This window comes from Chlorocebus sabaeus, chromosome 14 (genome assembly GCF_047675955.1).
Source record: "Chlorocebus sabaeus isolate Y175 chromosome 14, mChlSab1.0.hap1, whole genome shotgun sequence".
Taxonomy (NCBI): Eukaryota; Metazoa; Chordata; class Mammalia; order Primates; family Cercopithecidae; genus Chlorocebus; species Chlorocebus sabaeus.
In genome coordinates, this window is record NC_132917.1 from 65090338 (window position 1) to 65102731 (window position 12394).

The 12394-nt window shown below is 36.6% G+C and overlaps 1 protein-coding gene across 1 annotated transcript in view; it reads left to right on the top strand.

Annotated features, from left to right (window-relative positions):
• The window catches only part of ACTR2 (actin related protein 2), a 39655-nt gene that overhangs the window by 7060 nt on the left and 20201 nt on the right, over nucleotides 1-12394 (top strand). The window contains exons 2-4 of the mRNA XM_007970431.3: nucleotides 1339-1449; nucleotides 7977-8192; nucleotides 12129-12201. Of these exons, the coding sequence (XP_007968622.1) occupies nucleotides 1339-1449; nucleotides 7977-8192; nucleotides 12129-12201 (400 nt within the window). The remainder of the gene's footprint in view (nucleotides 1-1338; nucleotides 1450-7976; nucleotides 8193-12128; nucleotides 12202-12394) is intronic.

Below are 12394 nucleotides of genomic sequence, written 5' to 3' on the forward strand. Positions count from 1 at the left end.
ATTAAAAGCTTGATTCTCTCTTAGGTTTTACTGTAGTTAAATCCCCTAGAATATCAGTTTCTTATGTATAAAATGGAAGTTTTATCACTATCAATGATATGTTCTCCTTGGAGCAGTACACTGAAAATGAAATTATGTTACCTGGTATTACTAAATACATTTATCTAAATATAAAAATGTGAATAGCTAGCCAGGCATGGTGACTCAACTCCTGCAATCTCAGCACTTTGTGAGGCCAAGGTGGGCAGATAACCTGAGGTCAGGAGTTAGAGACCAACCTGGCCAATATGGTGAAACCCTGTCTCTACTAAAAACGCAAAAATTAGCTGGCGTGGTGGTGGGTGCCTGTAATCCCAGCTACTTGGGAGGCTAAGGCAGAAGAATTGCTTGGACCCGGGAGTCTGAGGTTGCAGTGAGCTGAGATCACGCCCCTGCACTCCAGCCTGGACAACAAGAGTGAAACTCCGTCTAAAAATAAACAAATAGCCAAAAATGCCTAATAAATGTTTATTTTCATAGTATCATGATACTAGTTTAAATGATACTTAGTTTTCCCATTTTGGAAAATGACATTGTCTAAGCGATTTGCCCAAAATTAATGAAAGTCTGCTTCAGAATTGAAGCTTTAGCACATTTCTCTTTTTAAAAATACTTAGCATTTGACTGGGCATGGTGGCTCAACGCCTGTAATCCCAGCACTTTGGGACGCCTAGGCGGGCGGATCACCCAAGGTTGGGAGTTTGAGACCAGCCTGACCAACATGGAGAAACCCCGTCTCTACTGAAAATACAAAATTAGCTGGGTTTGGTGGCGCATGCCTGTAATCCCAGCTACTTGGGAGGCTGAGGCAGGAGAATCACTTGAACTCAGGAGGCGGAGGTTGCAGTGAACCCAGATCATGCCATTGCACTTCAGCCTGGGCAGCAAGAGTGAAACTCCACCTCAAAACAAAAACAAAAACAACTTAGCATTTGTTCAGCGAATTTGTCCATCCCACAGATACTTCTGGAGTGAGTACTGTGCCAGGATCTCTGTTAGGTATCGGATTCCAGCACGAACTGCTCAGCTTAGCTCCCTGCTCTTATGAGGCTTTTGCTCTAGTGAGGGGACTTAGGCACTAATTTAGCAGTAAATAAACATGAACCCTGGAAGTAGTCAATGCCATGAAAGAAGTAAAGTGGAGAGGTTGCAATAGATTGAGTGGCTACTTTGGGTGGACTGAAAGCACCAAAAGTTTAAAATGTTATATAAATGCAAAGTGATATTTTTCAAATGCTGTCTTAAAATATAGTAAATACCCTGATGCTAACCCACTTTTATTTTACTGTTTCATTCCAGTTTGTGAAGTGTGGATATGCAGGCTCTAACTTTCCAGAACACATCTTCCCAGCTTTGGTTGGAAGACCTATTATCAGATCAACCACCAAAGTGGGAAACATTGAAATCAAGGTAATGTTTTATTTATTGATAAATGATAATCAAGACATGTGAGGTGTTCTTATAAAAGTAGTTTAACAGTTCTTTTAAGTAGTTTTAAAATATGTTGCCATAAAAAGCAAAGGGGAGGGCAGAAGGTCTCATATTTTAAATTTATATCAACACCTGAACAGGTGCACAAAAATTGAAGTTAATTTCATCTGATTTTGTTTATGTATGGCTTGATGCCATTACTCGTTGGAGTAAAATACTTAAGTGTATTACATTAATGTGAAACACTGTGTTAGTGACTTAAGTCCTATTATGTAATATGATTTTTAAAAGAAATCGGCCTGGTATTTTTATGTCTTTCAATTCCATATATTTGTCGTTGTATGTGAGTGTCTCTTTGGCACCTTAGACTTTTTCTTTTCATGTTTTTATGGCCTGATCCCTCTACTTTTTTATGTAGCCATTTAGGAAAACACAGGGTGTAACTCTCATTGATTCCTCTTTTCATTAATACAACTTATTTCCATAATGTGCAGAAGGAAGTCATGCAAGCCTTTATTTGGCCTTGCATTATATATTTTACCATGTAGAGGAAGGAAAGTTTTCACTGCCTACTCGCTGTATTTAACATGAAAGACTACATGAAAAGATGGTAGATTTTTCTCCCATATTAAAGGGATCAGAAATCAAGTAGGAGTTAGAATATTTGAGAAGAAAGAACAGTCAGAGGACAGTGGTCACCAATTGGCTTTAAGTTCTTCAGTTGACTGAGGGATCAAGTTACACAGAATGCAGTAGAATTTAGGGTTTTTTTTAGTGAATTATTTGTGAACACGCTAGCATTGTTGGTCCTATCTGGATAGTCTTTAGCAAGCCTTCAGTGTAAGGTTATGAGTCATTTGAAATATGCATTAGAGTATATCTCTTTGGGACATTTGTTTGATGTAGGAAGTTGGTTATAGATGGTAGAGATTTGCATGTAGCTTTCTGCTTTTGGGATAGAGAGTTGAGTTACACAATGAATAAAAATACAAGCTGAAACTTGGGTTCTGTGTTAGTTTTTTTTTAAAAGAGTTAAAGTAGTGAGTTATTCTGGCCTCTCCTGTTAACAAAAAAAATAAAATGGGACACTCAAGTTTTTCCTTTTTAAGGAGCTTTTGGAATATTTGTGGGATTCCTTATTTGCTTATTGTGAACTCCTTTCATTCTGAATGAATTCTATCTTAAATGAACTTTGACTTGAAATTAGCTAATAATAGTGATAAGGATAAATGTTTAATGAAGTTGAAGGCTATACTTTTTATTCAGTGTCAGGTTTTTAAAGAATGTCTATATACTGAGGGGCAATGAAATTTTTGAGGTGTGAAGAAATACCTTGTATAGCCATTTTTATTTTCCAACATAGGCACAAATAACTACACATCTCTTCATGCCCACGTTCTTCGTTTTTAAGGCCAAGTGATAAAAATCAAATTTGTTAATATGCTAATAAAACATTTTTGCCAAGGAATTCCCTAGCAGTATTTGCTTGTATGGTTTGTCATTCTGTATTCTATTGGCTCAATTCTGTTCACTCTGTGCAATCTTGTAAGCCTATCAAGTTAAATTGTTCTTCCAGTAGAAAACAGCAAAAGATAGCTATGTCAAATAAATTTAACTTGAACATTAGAGCTTGGAAAAACAGCCCTGAGCTATCTGACTCTATGCCTACTCAGCTAGACCTTTGCTGTTATCATTTATTTTTCTTAATTAAAGTTCTTAAATTCAGTAATGAATTAAAGAAGCTTACTTTTTGGAATTCCTGTGCTTAGTATTTTGACTTATACTTTTTGTGTCTTGTTAGTTAAAATGTGGTAGACTAAAAAATGGAAATTTAAATCGTTTAATGAGTTAATTTGCATTCAGGAATAACTGTCCTTGTTAATTTGGCCCTAATTATTAACTCCATTAAATATAGTAGTACTGCATCTGACCTCAACCTAATTGTCTCTATTGCTTGTATGTTTAAACATTTCAGTGAGGATTTTATTTAGGCCTTTTCTGACTCTTACTTCTACCTTCTCTCTCTTCACCTTTCTTGACCCGTTGAAGTAGAATAACAAAAAGATGGTAAGTGAGGTTACACACATGCTCTGTTTGTTTTCCACTTTTGCTTGATGGGACAGTAGTTGTTGTTTTGTGTCCCTTTAGTAGTGGGGAGGGGGGGTTATTCCATATTTTTATTTTAAATACTTTGATTTTTAACCTTTTTCATTGCTTCAATTTGATAGCAACTAATTAAGTCCTATACTTTCCTGATTGCGTACAATGGACCAAACAAGAACTAATTACTAACATAGTTTTGAATTGTTTTCCTTGTTTTTCTTGTAGATGAATGTTATAGTTAAAATGGAATGTGTTGTGCATATTAGAAACAAAATGACTTTATTTGGATATGTGTGATCCAGAAAATTCAAGTGAAGTTGTTGCATTTGAATAAATTCACTTTATTGACCAGTGTTAAATTGAACATTGACTGTTATAGCCTGTATATATATTTGCATCTAGTATGGTATCAGATGTGTACTTAATAAACGGAGTAAAATTTTAATATGTAAAGGAACCATAGATAGAAAAAAGAGAATTCTTTCCATATCATCCTTACTGATGAGCAGATTTCATAAGGTTATCTGAGGATAAATAAGAAAAAGGTAAAGCTTTTCTATAAACCACAGATTTCCCCCCCCCCCAAATAAATAACATTGTGCAGTGCCTTTTTCTTTTCAACTAAAAGCTTGCTGGGCTTATCTCAGACATTTAACTCTTTCATTGTATTTTTCTGTGATAGTGTAAGTGCTTCTGTAGTAGACACTTTTCAGGTTTGTTTTTAATATTGTTTGTAAGAATCTCTGACAAAAATCAGGCACTTCTAATACGATATATTTTAACTAGTAATAGTAACTTTGTGAAGTTTTCTTTTCAATAAACAAAACCATTTAAAAGAGGAAATTTATCCTAAATAAAAGATCATATATTTGTGTTAATATTCTAATGAGATTAAGAAAATGGTGTGCTTGCTGGGCACAGTGGCTCGCACCTGTAATCCCAGCACTTTGGGAGGCCCAGGCGGGTGGATCACAAGGTCAGGAGTTCAAAACGGGGTTTCACCATCTCTACTAAAAATACAAAAATTAGCCAGGTGTGGTGGCGCGTGCCTGTAATTCCAGCTACTCAGGAGGCTGAGGCAGGAGAATCGCTTGAACCCAGGAGGCAGAGGTTGCGGTGAGCTGAGATCGCACCGCTGCACTCCAGCCTGGGCAACAGAGTGAGATTCCATCTCAAAAAAAGAAAAGGAAAGGGTGTGCTTGTAGAGAACAGTGTAGTCTTATTTTAACAGAAGTTTTTGACCTAGTGAGATGGTTCATGCCTCTAATCCCAGCACTTTGGCAGGACTAGGAGGAAGGATACCTTGAGCCCAGAAGTTCAAGACCAGCCTAGGCAACATGGCAAGACCCTGTCTCTACAGAAAGTTTTTAAAAAAGTAACCAGGCATAGTAATATGTGCCTCCCTAGCTACTTGGGAGGTTAAGGCAGGAGTATCGCTTGAGCCCAGAAGTTTGAGGCTGCAGTGGGTGATGACAGGGCCACTGCACTCCAGCCTGGGCGACAGAGCAAGACCCTGCCTCTATTAGTTAATTGAACAATCAAACAAACAAATGTTTTCAGTGGAGTTTTCTTCTAGGGATTTAATTGTGCTTTTGAACTTGAGTTTACTTGTGTTCTAATATGAGGTGACATTGTTCAAAATGATTCTTGGCAAATATAATCCCTACTACCCACTTTTCATGAAGTATAAATACCTTTGAAACAGCATCTCAGTTACTGTGATTTTTTTCATTCTTTCAGATAGGTGATGTTCAGTGGTGGGGCAGGTGGTTAATACCTAAGGTCTGATCTCATCACTTATAACTTGGTTCTGAGTGATGAAGGCAAGTTATATAACACTTAGTAGGATTTTTTGTTTAAAATTTTAGATATGAAAATTTTTTAATTGGATAGCTTGAATAGTCAAACTTTGTACTTCTTAAATAAGTTAATACTCCGTTTTAAATGTCCTGTTTGTTCTAAGGAAGGCAAGGATATTCATTTCTAAACATTTCTTTCAGTTAATCCTTTATAGTATGTGTGGTCCTAGAAGTCGATACATGAGGCATTTATTTAGAGTTGGCATTGGGTCATGTAAATGTAAGCCCCTATTCGTACGTTAAATGAAAAGTAAATTTCTGTTGAAATCAGATCAGACTTATTTCACATTGGTTGAAATAATACTGATTATATTACCTAACTGTCTAATCTGTTATATTGTACAACACAAAAAAGGACATAGAGGAAAGTTAGTAACAAAAATAGTATATATAATTACAGGTATAGATTTCACTCCTAACATTTTATTAAGCAGTATTAAGAAAACATAGCAATACTGAAATGATTTTACAATGAAACTTGTATATCCATCACCTAGATTCTGACATTAATATATATCATATTGATTTATTACATATCTGTTCGTCTATTCATTCATCAGTGCATCTTGTTTTTTAATGGATTTCAAAGTAAGTTGCAGATACCAGTATACTTCAACATGTGCATGTTATTAACTAGAATTCACAAATACAGATTTTCTGTTTTGCATATTCCTCATAGAAGAATCTAAACAGTTGGTTGGGCGTGGTTAGTCATGCCTGTAATCCTAGCACTTTGGGAGGCTGAGGTGGGCTGATCTCCTGAGCCCAGGAGTTCAAGACCAGCCTGGGAAACATGGTGAAACCCCTAAAAATACAAGAATTAGCTGGGCATGTAACCTGTAGTCCCAGCTACGTGGGAGGCTGAGGTGGGAGGATCACCTGAGCCTGCGGAAGTTGAGTCTGTGGTGAGCCATAATGGCACCACTGCACTTCAGCTTGGGTGACAGAGTAAGACCCAATCTAAAAAAAAAAAAAAAAAGAGTCTAAACATTTAATATTTCAGAACTTTGAGTAATAAGTTAGTAAGTTATGTTAAATTAACTTCATCAGAAATTGCAACAGACATTTTTACTGAACATTTCTAGCATCTGTTTTTAACTTTGTTGTAGTTTTTGATGTTGCTTTTAGTGGATTTTCCAGAGATCTGTTTGTTTTTTTGTTAGAGTCCTCACCTTGGTTTCATTTCTGATCTTTTTTTTTTTTAAAAAACATGTATTTTTAAGCCTTCATTTTAAAACATCTCATGTTGGCCAGGCGCGGTGACTCATGCCTGTAATCCCAACACTTTGGGAGGCCGAGATGGGTGAATCACTTGAGGTCAGGAGTTTGAGACCAGCCTGGCCAACATGGTGAAACCCCATCTCTACTAAAAATACAAAAATTAGCCAGGCATGGTGGCAGGTGCCTGTAATCCCAGCTACTTGAGAGGCTGAGGCAGGAGAATCGCTTGGACCTGGGAGGAGGAGGTTGTAGTGAGCTGAGATCATGCCACTGCACTCTAGCCTAGGCAATAGAGCGAGACTCAGTCTCAGAAAAATAATCTTCTGTTAATTTTGCTGCTGCTTTTTTTTTGTCTCTCCATAATTAAAACTTAATGTATCGTAGCAAGTATATCTGCTTCTGATACTAGTTGTGTTTTATTGAATTTATCAACATGTGTAGAAATTAATATTATTTAACATGTTGACTAGATGTTTTCTAAAAATAAATCTAAATGCTAGGACGTCCTTAGCCTTATTATGTATACAAAATGTGACTTTCAAATGTGGATCATCTTAAGTATGCTCTCATTGGAGACAAGACTTGTGAGTATTATGCTTCATGTGTGATGGTGTAGTTTTCCAATATTGTACTTTAAACTTGAAAATGTTGCTCAGGAGATGATTTTAAAGGATAGGTTGTTTGCCTATATCTTAATTTTTTATAACTCTACAGATTTTCATTCACCTTGGTGAGGCATATGTAAAAACAGTTTAAATTCTAATTCAGGCATATGTAGATAGAAGTTTGTGCCATTTATAAGTTAGTTGGTGTATGTATGCATTATTATAGAGTAATAAAGAATCATTTTATTTTTTGCTTCTTTCACTATGCTTTATAGTACTTACATTTATCATTTTGATATTTAGTGCAAAGAATTGTGCTGCATGCATTGAGCATTTTTCTACAAGTTTTTTCCCCCTGATGTACTATTTCACATATCACAGGCCTTATTTTTTGAACAATTGAGCAAAAGAAACAGATGAAACCTCATACAAAACCCTCCAAAATATGAAAATGTGGGGTTTATTTGTGCTAATGCTCTTCTTTTGGAAACATTTGTGTTAAAGGTAAGGTCCATTTATTGATTTAAACCACATTGTACATAAAAATATATTATCCATGATTAAACTTTCTAAGACATTGTTCTTGATAGAAAAGATTTTCTAACTTGTGGAATAAAAAGCTTTATTTTGCAAGTGCCAGAAAGATTAAAATTAATTATTCCCCAGTTTTCTTAAAATATGCAAAACTTTGATGTACAGCTTTGACATAATTTTCTAGGATCTTATGGTTGGAGATGAGGCAAGTGAATTACGATCAATGTTAGAAGTTAACTACCCTATGGAAAATGGCATAGTACGAAATTGGGATGACATGAAACACCTGTGGGACTACACATTTGGACCAGAGAAACTTAATATAGATACCAGAAATTGTAAAATCTTACTCACAGAACCTCCTATGAACCCAACCAAAAACAGAGAGAAGATTGTAGAGGTGAGTTTTTATGCAGGATATGCATATGTGTATTTCTGTGATATTATGTTAAATCAAAAAAAAATTTTTTTTTTACTGTTGCTGTGGATAAAGAGAATAAAAATAATTGTTTTCCTTCAGATCTTACTAAGTATCTACTATATGCTAGTTGTTATTCTAAATAGGAAAGAAGGATAGATCAGTAAACAAAAAATCCTACGCCATGGAGTGTCTATATTCTAACAGAAAAACAGGCCAAAAAAATTTAAGTTTTTAGTGAGTTAAGTTAATTAAGTTTTTATGGAGGAGCCAGCAGAAGGAGATTGAAAAGGCTAATACAATAAGCAGTTACAGAGTTAATTAAATGGTTTGTTAGAAGGTAAGCGATCCAGTTGACCCTTGAGCAATGCAGGGGTTAGGGGCACCAACCCTCCCTACTCTTGTGCAAACTTAACTGCCCCAAAAAATACTTCTAATAGCCTACTGTTGACCAGAAGCCTTACTGATAACATACTATGTATTATATACTATATTCTTATAATAAAGTAAGTTAGAGGAAATGCTATTAAGAAGATCATAAGGAAGAGAAAACACATTTGCTATACCTTAAATGGATGTCGATCATCATAAAGATCTTCATCCTCATTGTCTTCACGCTGACAAAGAGGAGGGGTTGGTCTTGCTGTCTTGGGTGGCAGAGACAGAAGAGGTGGAGGAGGTGGAAGGGGAGGCAGGAAGGATTTATTGACAAAAATTGTATATAAGTGGACCTGTGTGGTTCAATCTTCTTGTTATTCAAGGGTCAACTGTAGATGCTAAAGGCAAAATAAATCAGGTTAAGGGGGAGTGGGAGGTTGTAATTGTACGTAGGTTGTGAGAAGGTGATGTTTAAACAGACAGGGGAAGTGAGTTAGCCAGGATATATAGGAAAAGGGTGTTCCAGATAAAAGGAGTAGCCAGTGTAAAGGTCTTAAGTTAGGAACAAGCCTGGCATATTAAAGAATAAGCAAGGAAGCCAGTGTGGTTGAGGCGAGAGCCACAGAAGATGAGGTCGGATAAGTAATATTGGTGCTTTGTGGGCTCTAATTAGGAATTGGGCTTTTACTCTGGGTGAAATATGAGGCTGTTACAGGAAAGGGAGATGCTCAGATTTAGATTTCTCTGTTGTGTTGTGAGTATCCCACAGGGAGGCAAAGATAGAAGTTAGAACAGTTGGAGACTTTGTCAGTCATTTAAGCAAAAGATAATGATTGTTAGGATTGGAGTAGTAGTAGTAGTAGAAATAGAAATTACCAGATTATAGGTCTATTTTGAAGGTAGGGCCAAAGAATTTTCTAATGCATTTGATATGGGTAATAGAGAATAAGGAGTCAGAGATGACTCCAAAGGTTTTGGCTTGACTGGAGGATGGAGTTACCATCAACTGAATTTTACCATCAATTTTTCTGGAGAAAAACTGAGAAAAGTAGAGCAGGGTTTGGAGGGGAATGAGCAAGAATTCAACTGTGGACATGTTGAGTTTGTAGGTCCTTATTAGACATCCAAGCAGAAATGTCAAAACAGGTAGTTATATATATGAGATCAAGTTCAAGAGAAAAGACTGGGCTGGAGATACAAACTTGAGAGTCATCCGGATATAAATGATACGGTTCAACAAAGAAGAGAGGGTAGACAGTGTTGAAAAGGCCAAGGACCAGAGAGATAGGAGGAGCCAGCAGAAGGAGATTGAAAACGCTAATGAGGCTGGGCGAGTTGGCTCCCAGCACTTTGGAAGGCCAAGGCGGGTGGATCTCTTGAGACCGGGAATTTGAGACCAGCCTGGCCAACATGGTAAAACCCCATCCTACTAAAAATACAAAATTAGCTGGGCATGGTGGCGCACACCTGTAATCCCAGCTACTCAGGAGGCGGAGGCAGGAGAATTGCTTGAACCCAGGAGGGTGGAGGTTGCAGTGAGCTGAGATCACCCCACTGCACTCTGGCCTGAGCAACAGAGTGAGACTCTGTCTCAAAAAAAAAAGAAACAGAAAAAAAAAATGCTAATGAAATAATGAAATAAGCAGTTACAGAGGAAAGAGAGAGCAAGAGAGCTATGGTCCTCACAGTTTAAATAAGTAAGTTTTCAAGGTTCTTTTGTTTTTGTATATATGAGGTAGAAATGTAATAACTTCTGTAGCTTTCCAGTTACTATTTAATGTAAATGTTTTGTTTATGAATGTTTAAATGTTGATGGATATTTTGAAAGGGTTTAGAAGAAAATGTTGTTAGACAGTATTTTTAAAGCCTGTATTAAAACTCAATTTTTGTATTAAGTGTTTTGAAAATCTAAGATCATTTTTAAAGAATCCGTATGATTTCTTATGGCTTACATTTTAATATTCTTATTTGTTTGAGTACAAATATGTCTGTGACTGATAGTGTCCTACCTTAATCTCATTAACATGCTTTCAAGTTGGTATGTGCATATATATGATCATTCTTCCATTTTCATCCCTGTGGAGGTGGAATAAAGGATGATGGAATAAAATGCTATTCAGACTATCTAATTGTTTAATTGATGAGTATGTGTTTCAGAGTTGTAGAATTTAAATTCTATGTAATTTTCATTGTAAAATTTCTAAATATTTAGATATTCAGAGTGATAGGCAACCCTACCAGTCAAGGAGTGCTCAGTCTAGATCACCAAAAAAAATCATGCAGGATATTCCCAGACAACCTGGGCTACAGAGAATGAACATGTGTGTGACCAGTGAGGGCACCAAGGAAACAACTCCTCCTTCCAGGATAGTTCATTAGGAGGATGTAATTACAGTCTTGATTCAAGTAGGAACTGGGCTTAGCAGCTAAGCCATTTCTGTATTTTCCAGCAATCAGGAAATAACCCTTTGCCATGCCATTTTACTGTTGTTCTTTCTTTCTTTCTTTCTCTCTCCCTCTCTCTCTCTCTCTCTCTCTTCTTTCTTTCTTTCTCTCTCTCTTTCTTTTCTTTCTTTTCTTTCTTTCTTTCTTTCTTTCTTTCTTTCTTTCTTTCTTTCTTTCTTTCTTTCTTTCTTTCTTTCTTTCCTTCCTTCCTTCCTTCCTTCCTTCCTTCCTTCCTTCCTTCCTTCCTTCCTTCCTTCCTTCCTTCCTTCCTTCCTTCCTTCCTTCTTTCCTTCTTCTTTCCTTCTTCTTTCCTTCTTTCCTTCTTTCCTTCTTTCTTTCTTCTTTCGCTGCTCAGAGTAGATAGAGCTACACTCTTGGCCTAGATTGAGGGAGGGGGTGTGAAGCTCTGTAAAGCAATTTCTGTATTTTGTCTTTGAATTAAAAGATATTTCCCTGGCTAGACGTGGTGGCTGACACCTGTAATCCCAACACTTTGGGAGGCCGAGGCAGGTGGATCATGAGGTCAGGAGTTCGAGACCAGCCTGGCCAACATACTGAAACCCTGTCTCTACTAAAAATACAAAAATTAGCCAGGCATGGTGGTGCGTGCCTGTATTCCCAGCTGCTCGGGAGGCTGAGGCAGGAGAATTGCTTGAACCCAGGAGGTGGAGGTTGCAGTGAGCCGAGGTTGCACCACTGTACTCCAGCTTGGGCAACAGAGTGAGGTTTCATCTCAGAAAAAAAAAAGATATTTCCCTTAAGGGACATCAATTAAGAAAGTCTTGTTCAATACAGAGAGCTTTCTTTCACACTAATTAGTCATTAACTAATACACTAAGAAATCTTTGCTTTGTCGCACTTATGAAATACTTGGAGACTTGGTATGTATCCAGAAGTCTGTCTTCAGACTTGGAGCTCTGTAGCAGCAGGACTTTAATAAGAAACAAGAGGAGCTGATGAAAATGGAAGACTATTTCAGGTCCATTTTGATTCTATTTTGGGCAATTAATTCCACTTTGTGACCATGAAGAAAACATATATTTATTATGTAAATTTCTAAATACCAGTTTTTTTTCTTTCTGTCCACATTTACAGGTAATGTTTGAAACTTACCAGTTTTCTGGTGTATATGTAGCCATCCAGGCAGTTCTGACTTTGTACGCTCAAGGTAGGTGAAGCTTAACTGTTAGAAAAAATCACTTCATCACACATTTATTACGTACATTTTATGTCAGAGAATATGGTTTCTCAATAAGTTATAAGCCCCAGAAAAGTACATTATTTATATACCACACTTTGGAATATTTTCAGTTTCTAAAATTTGTCAAATAAGATTTTATGTACATTTTTATTTGCTTTGC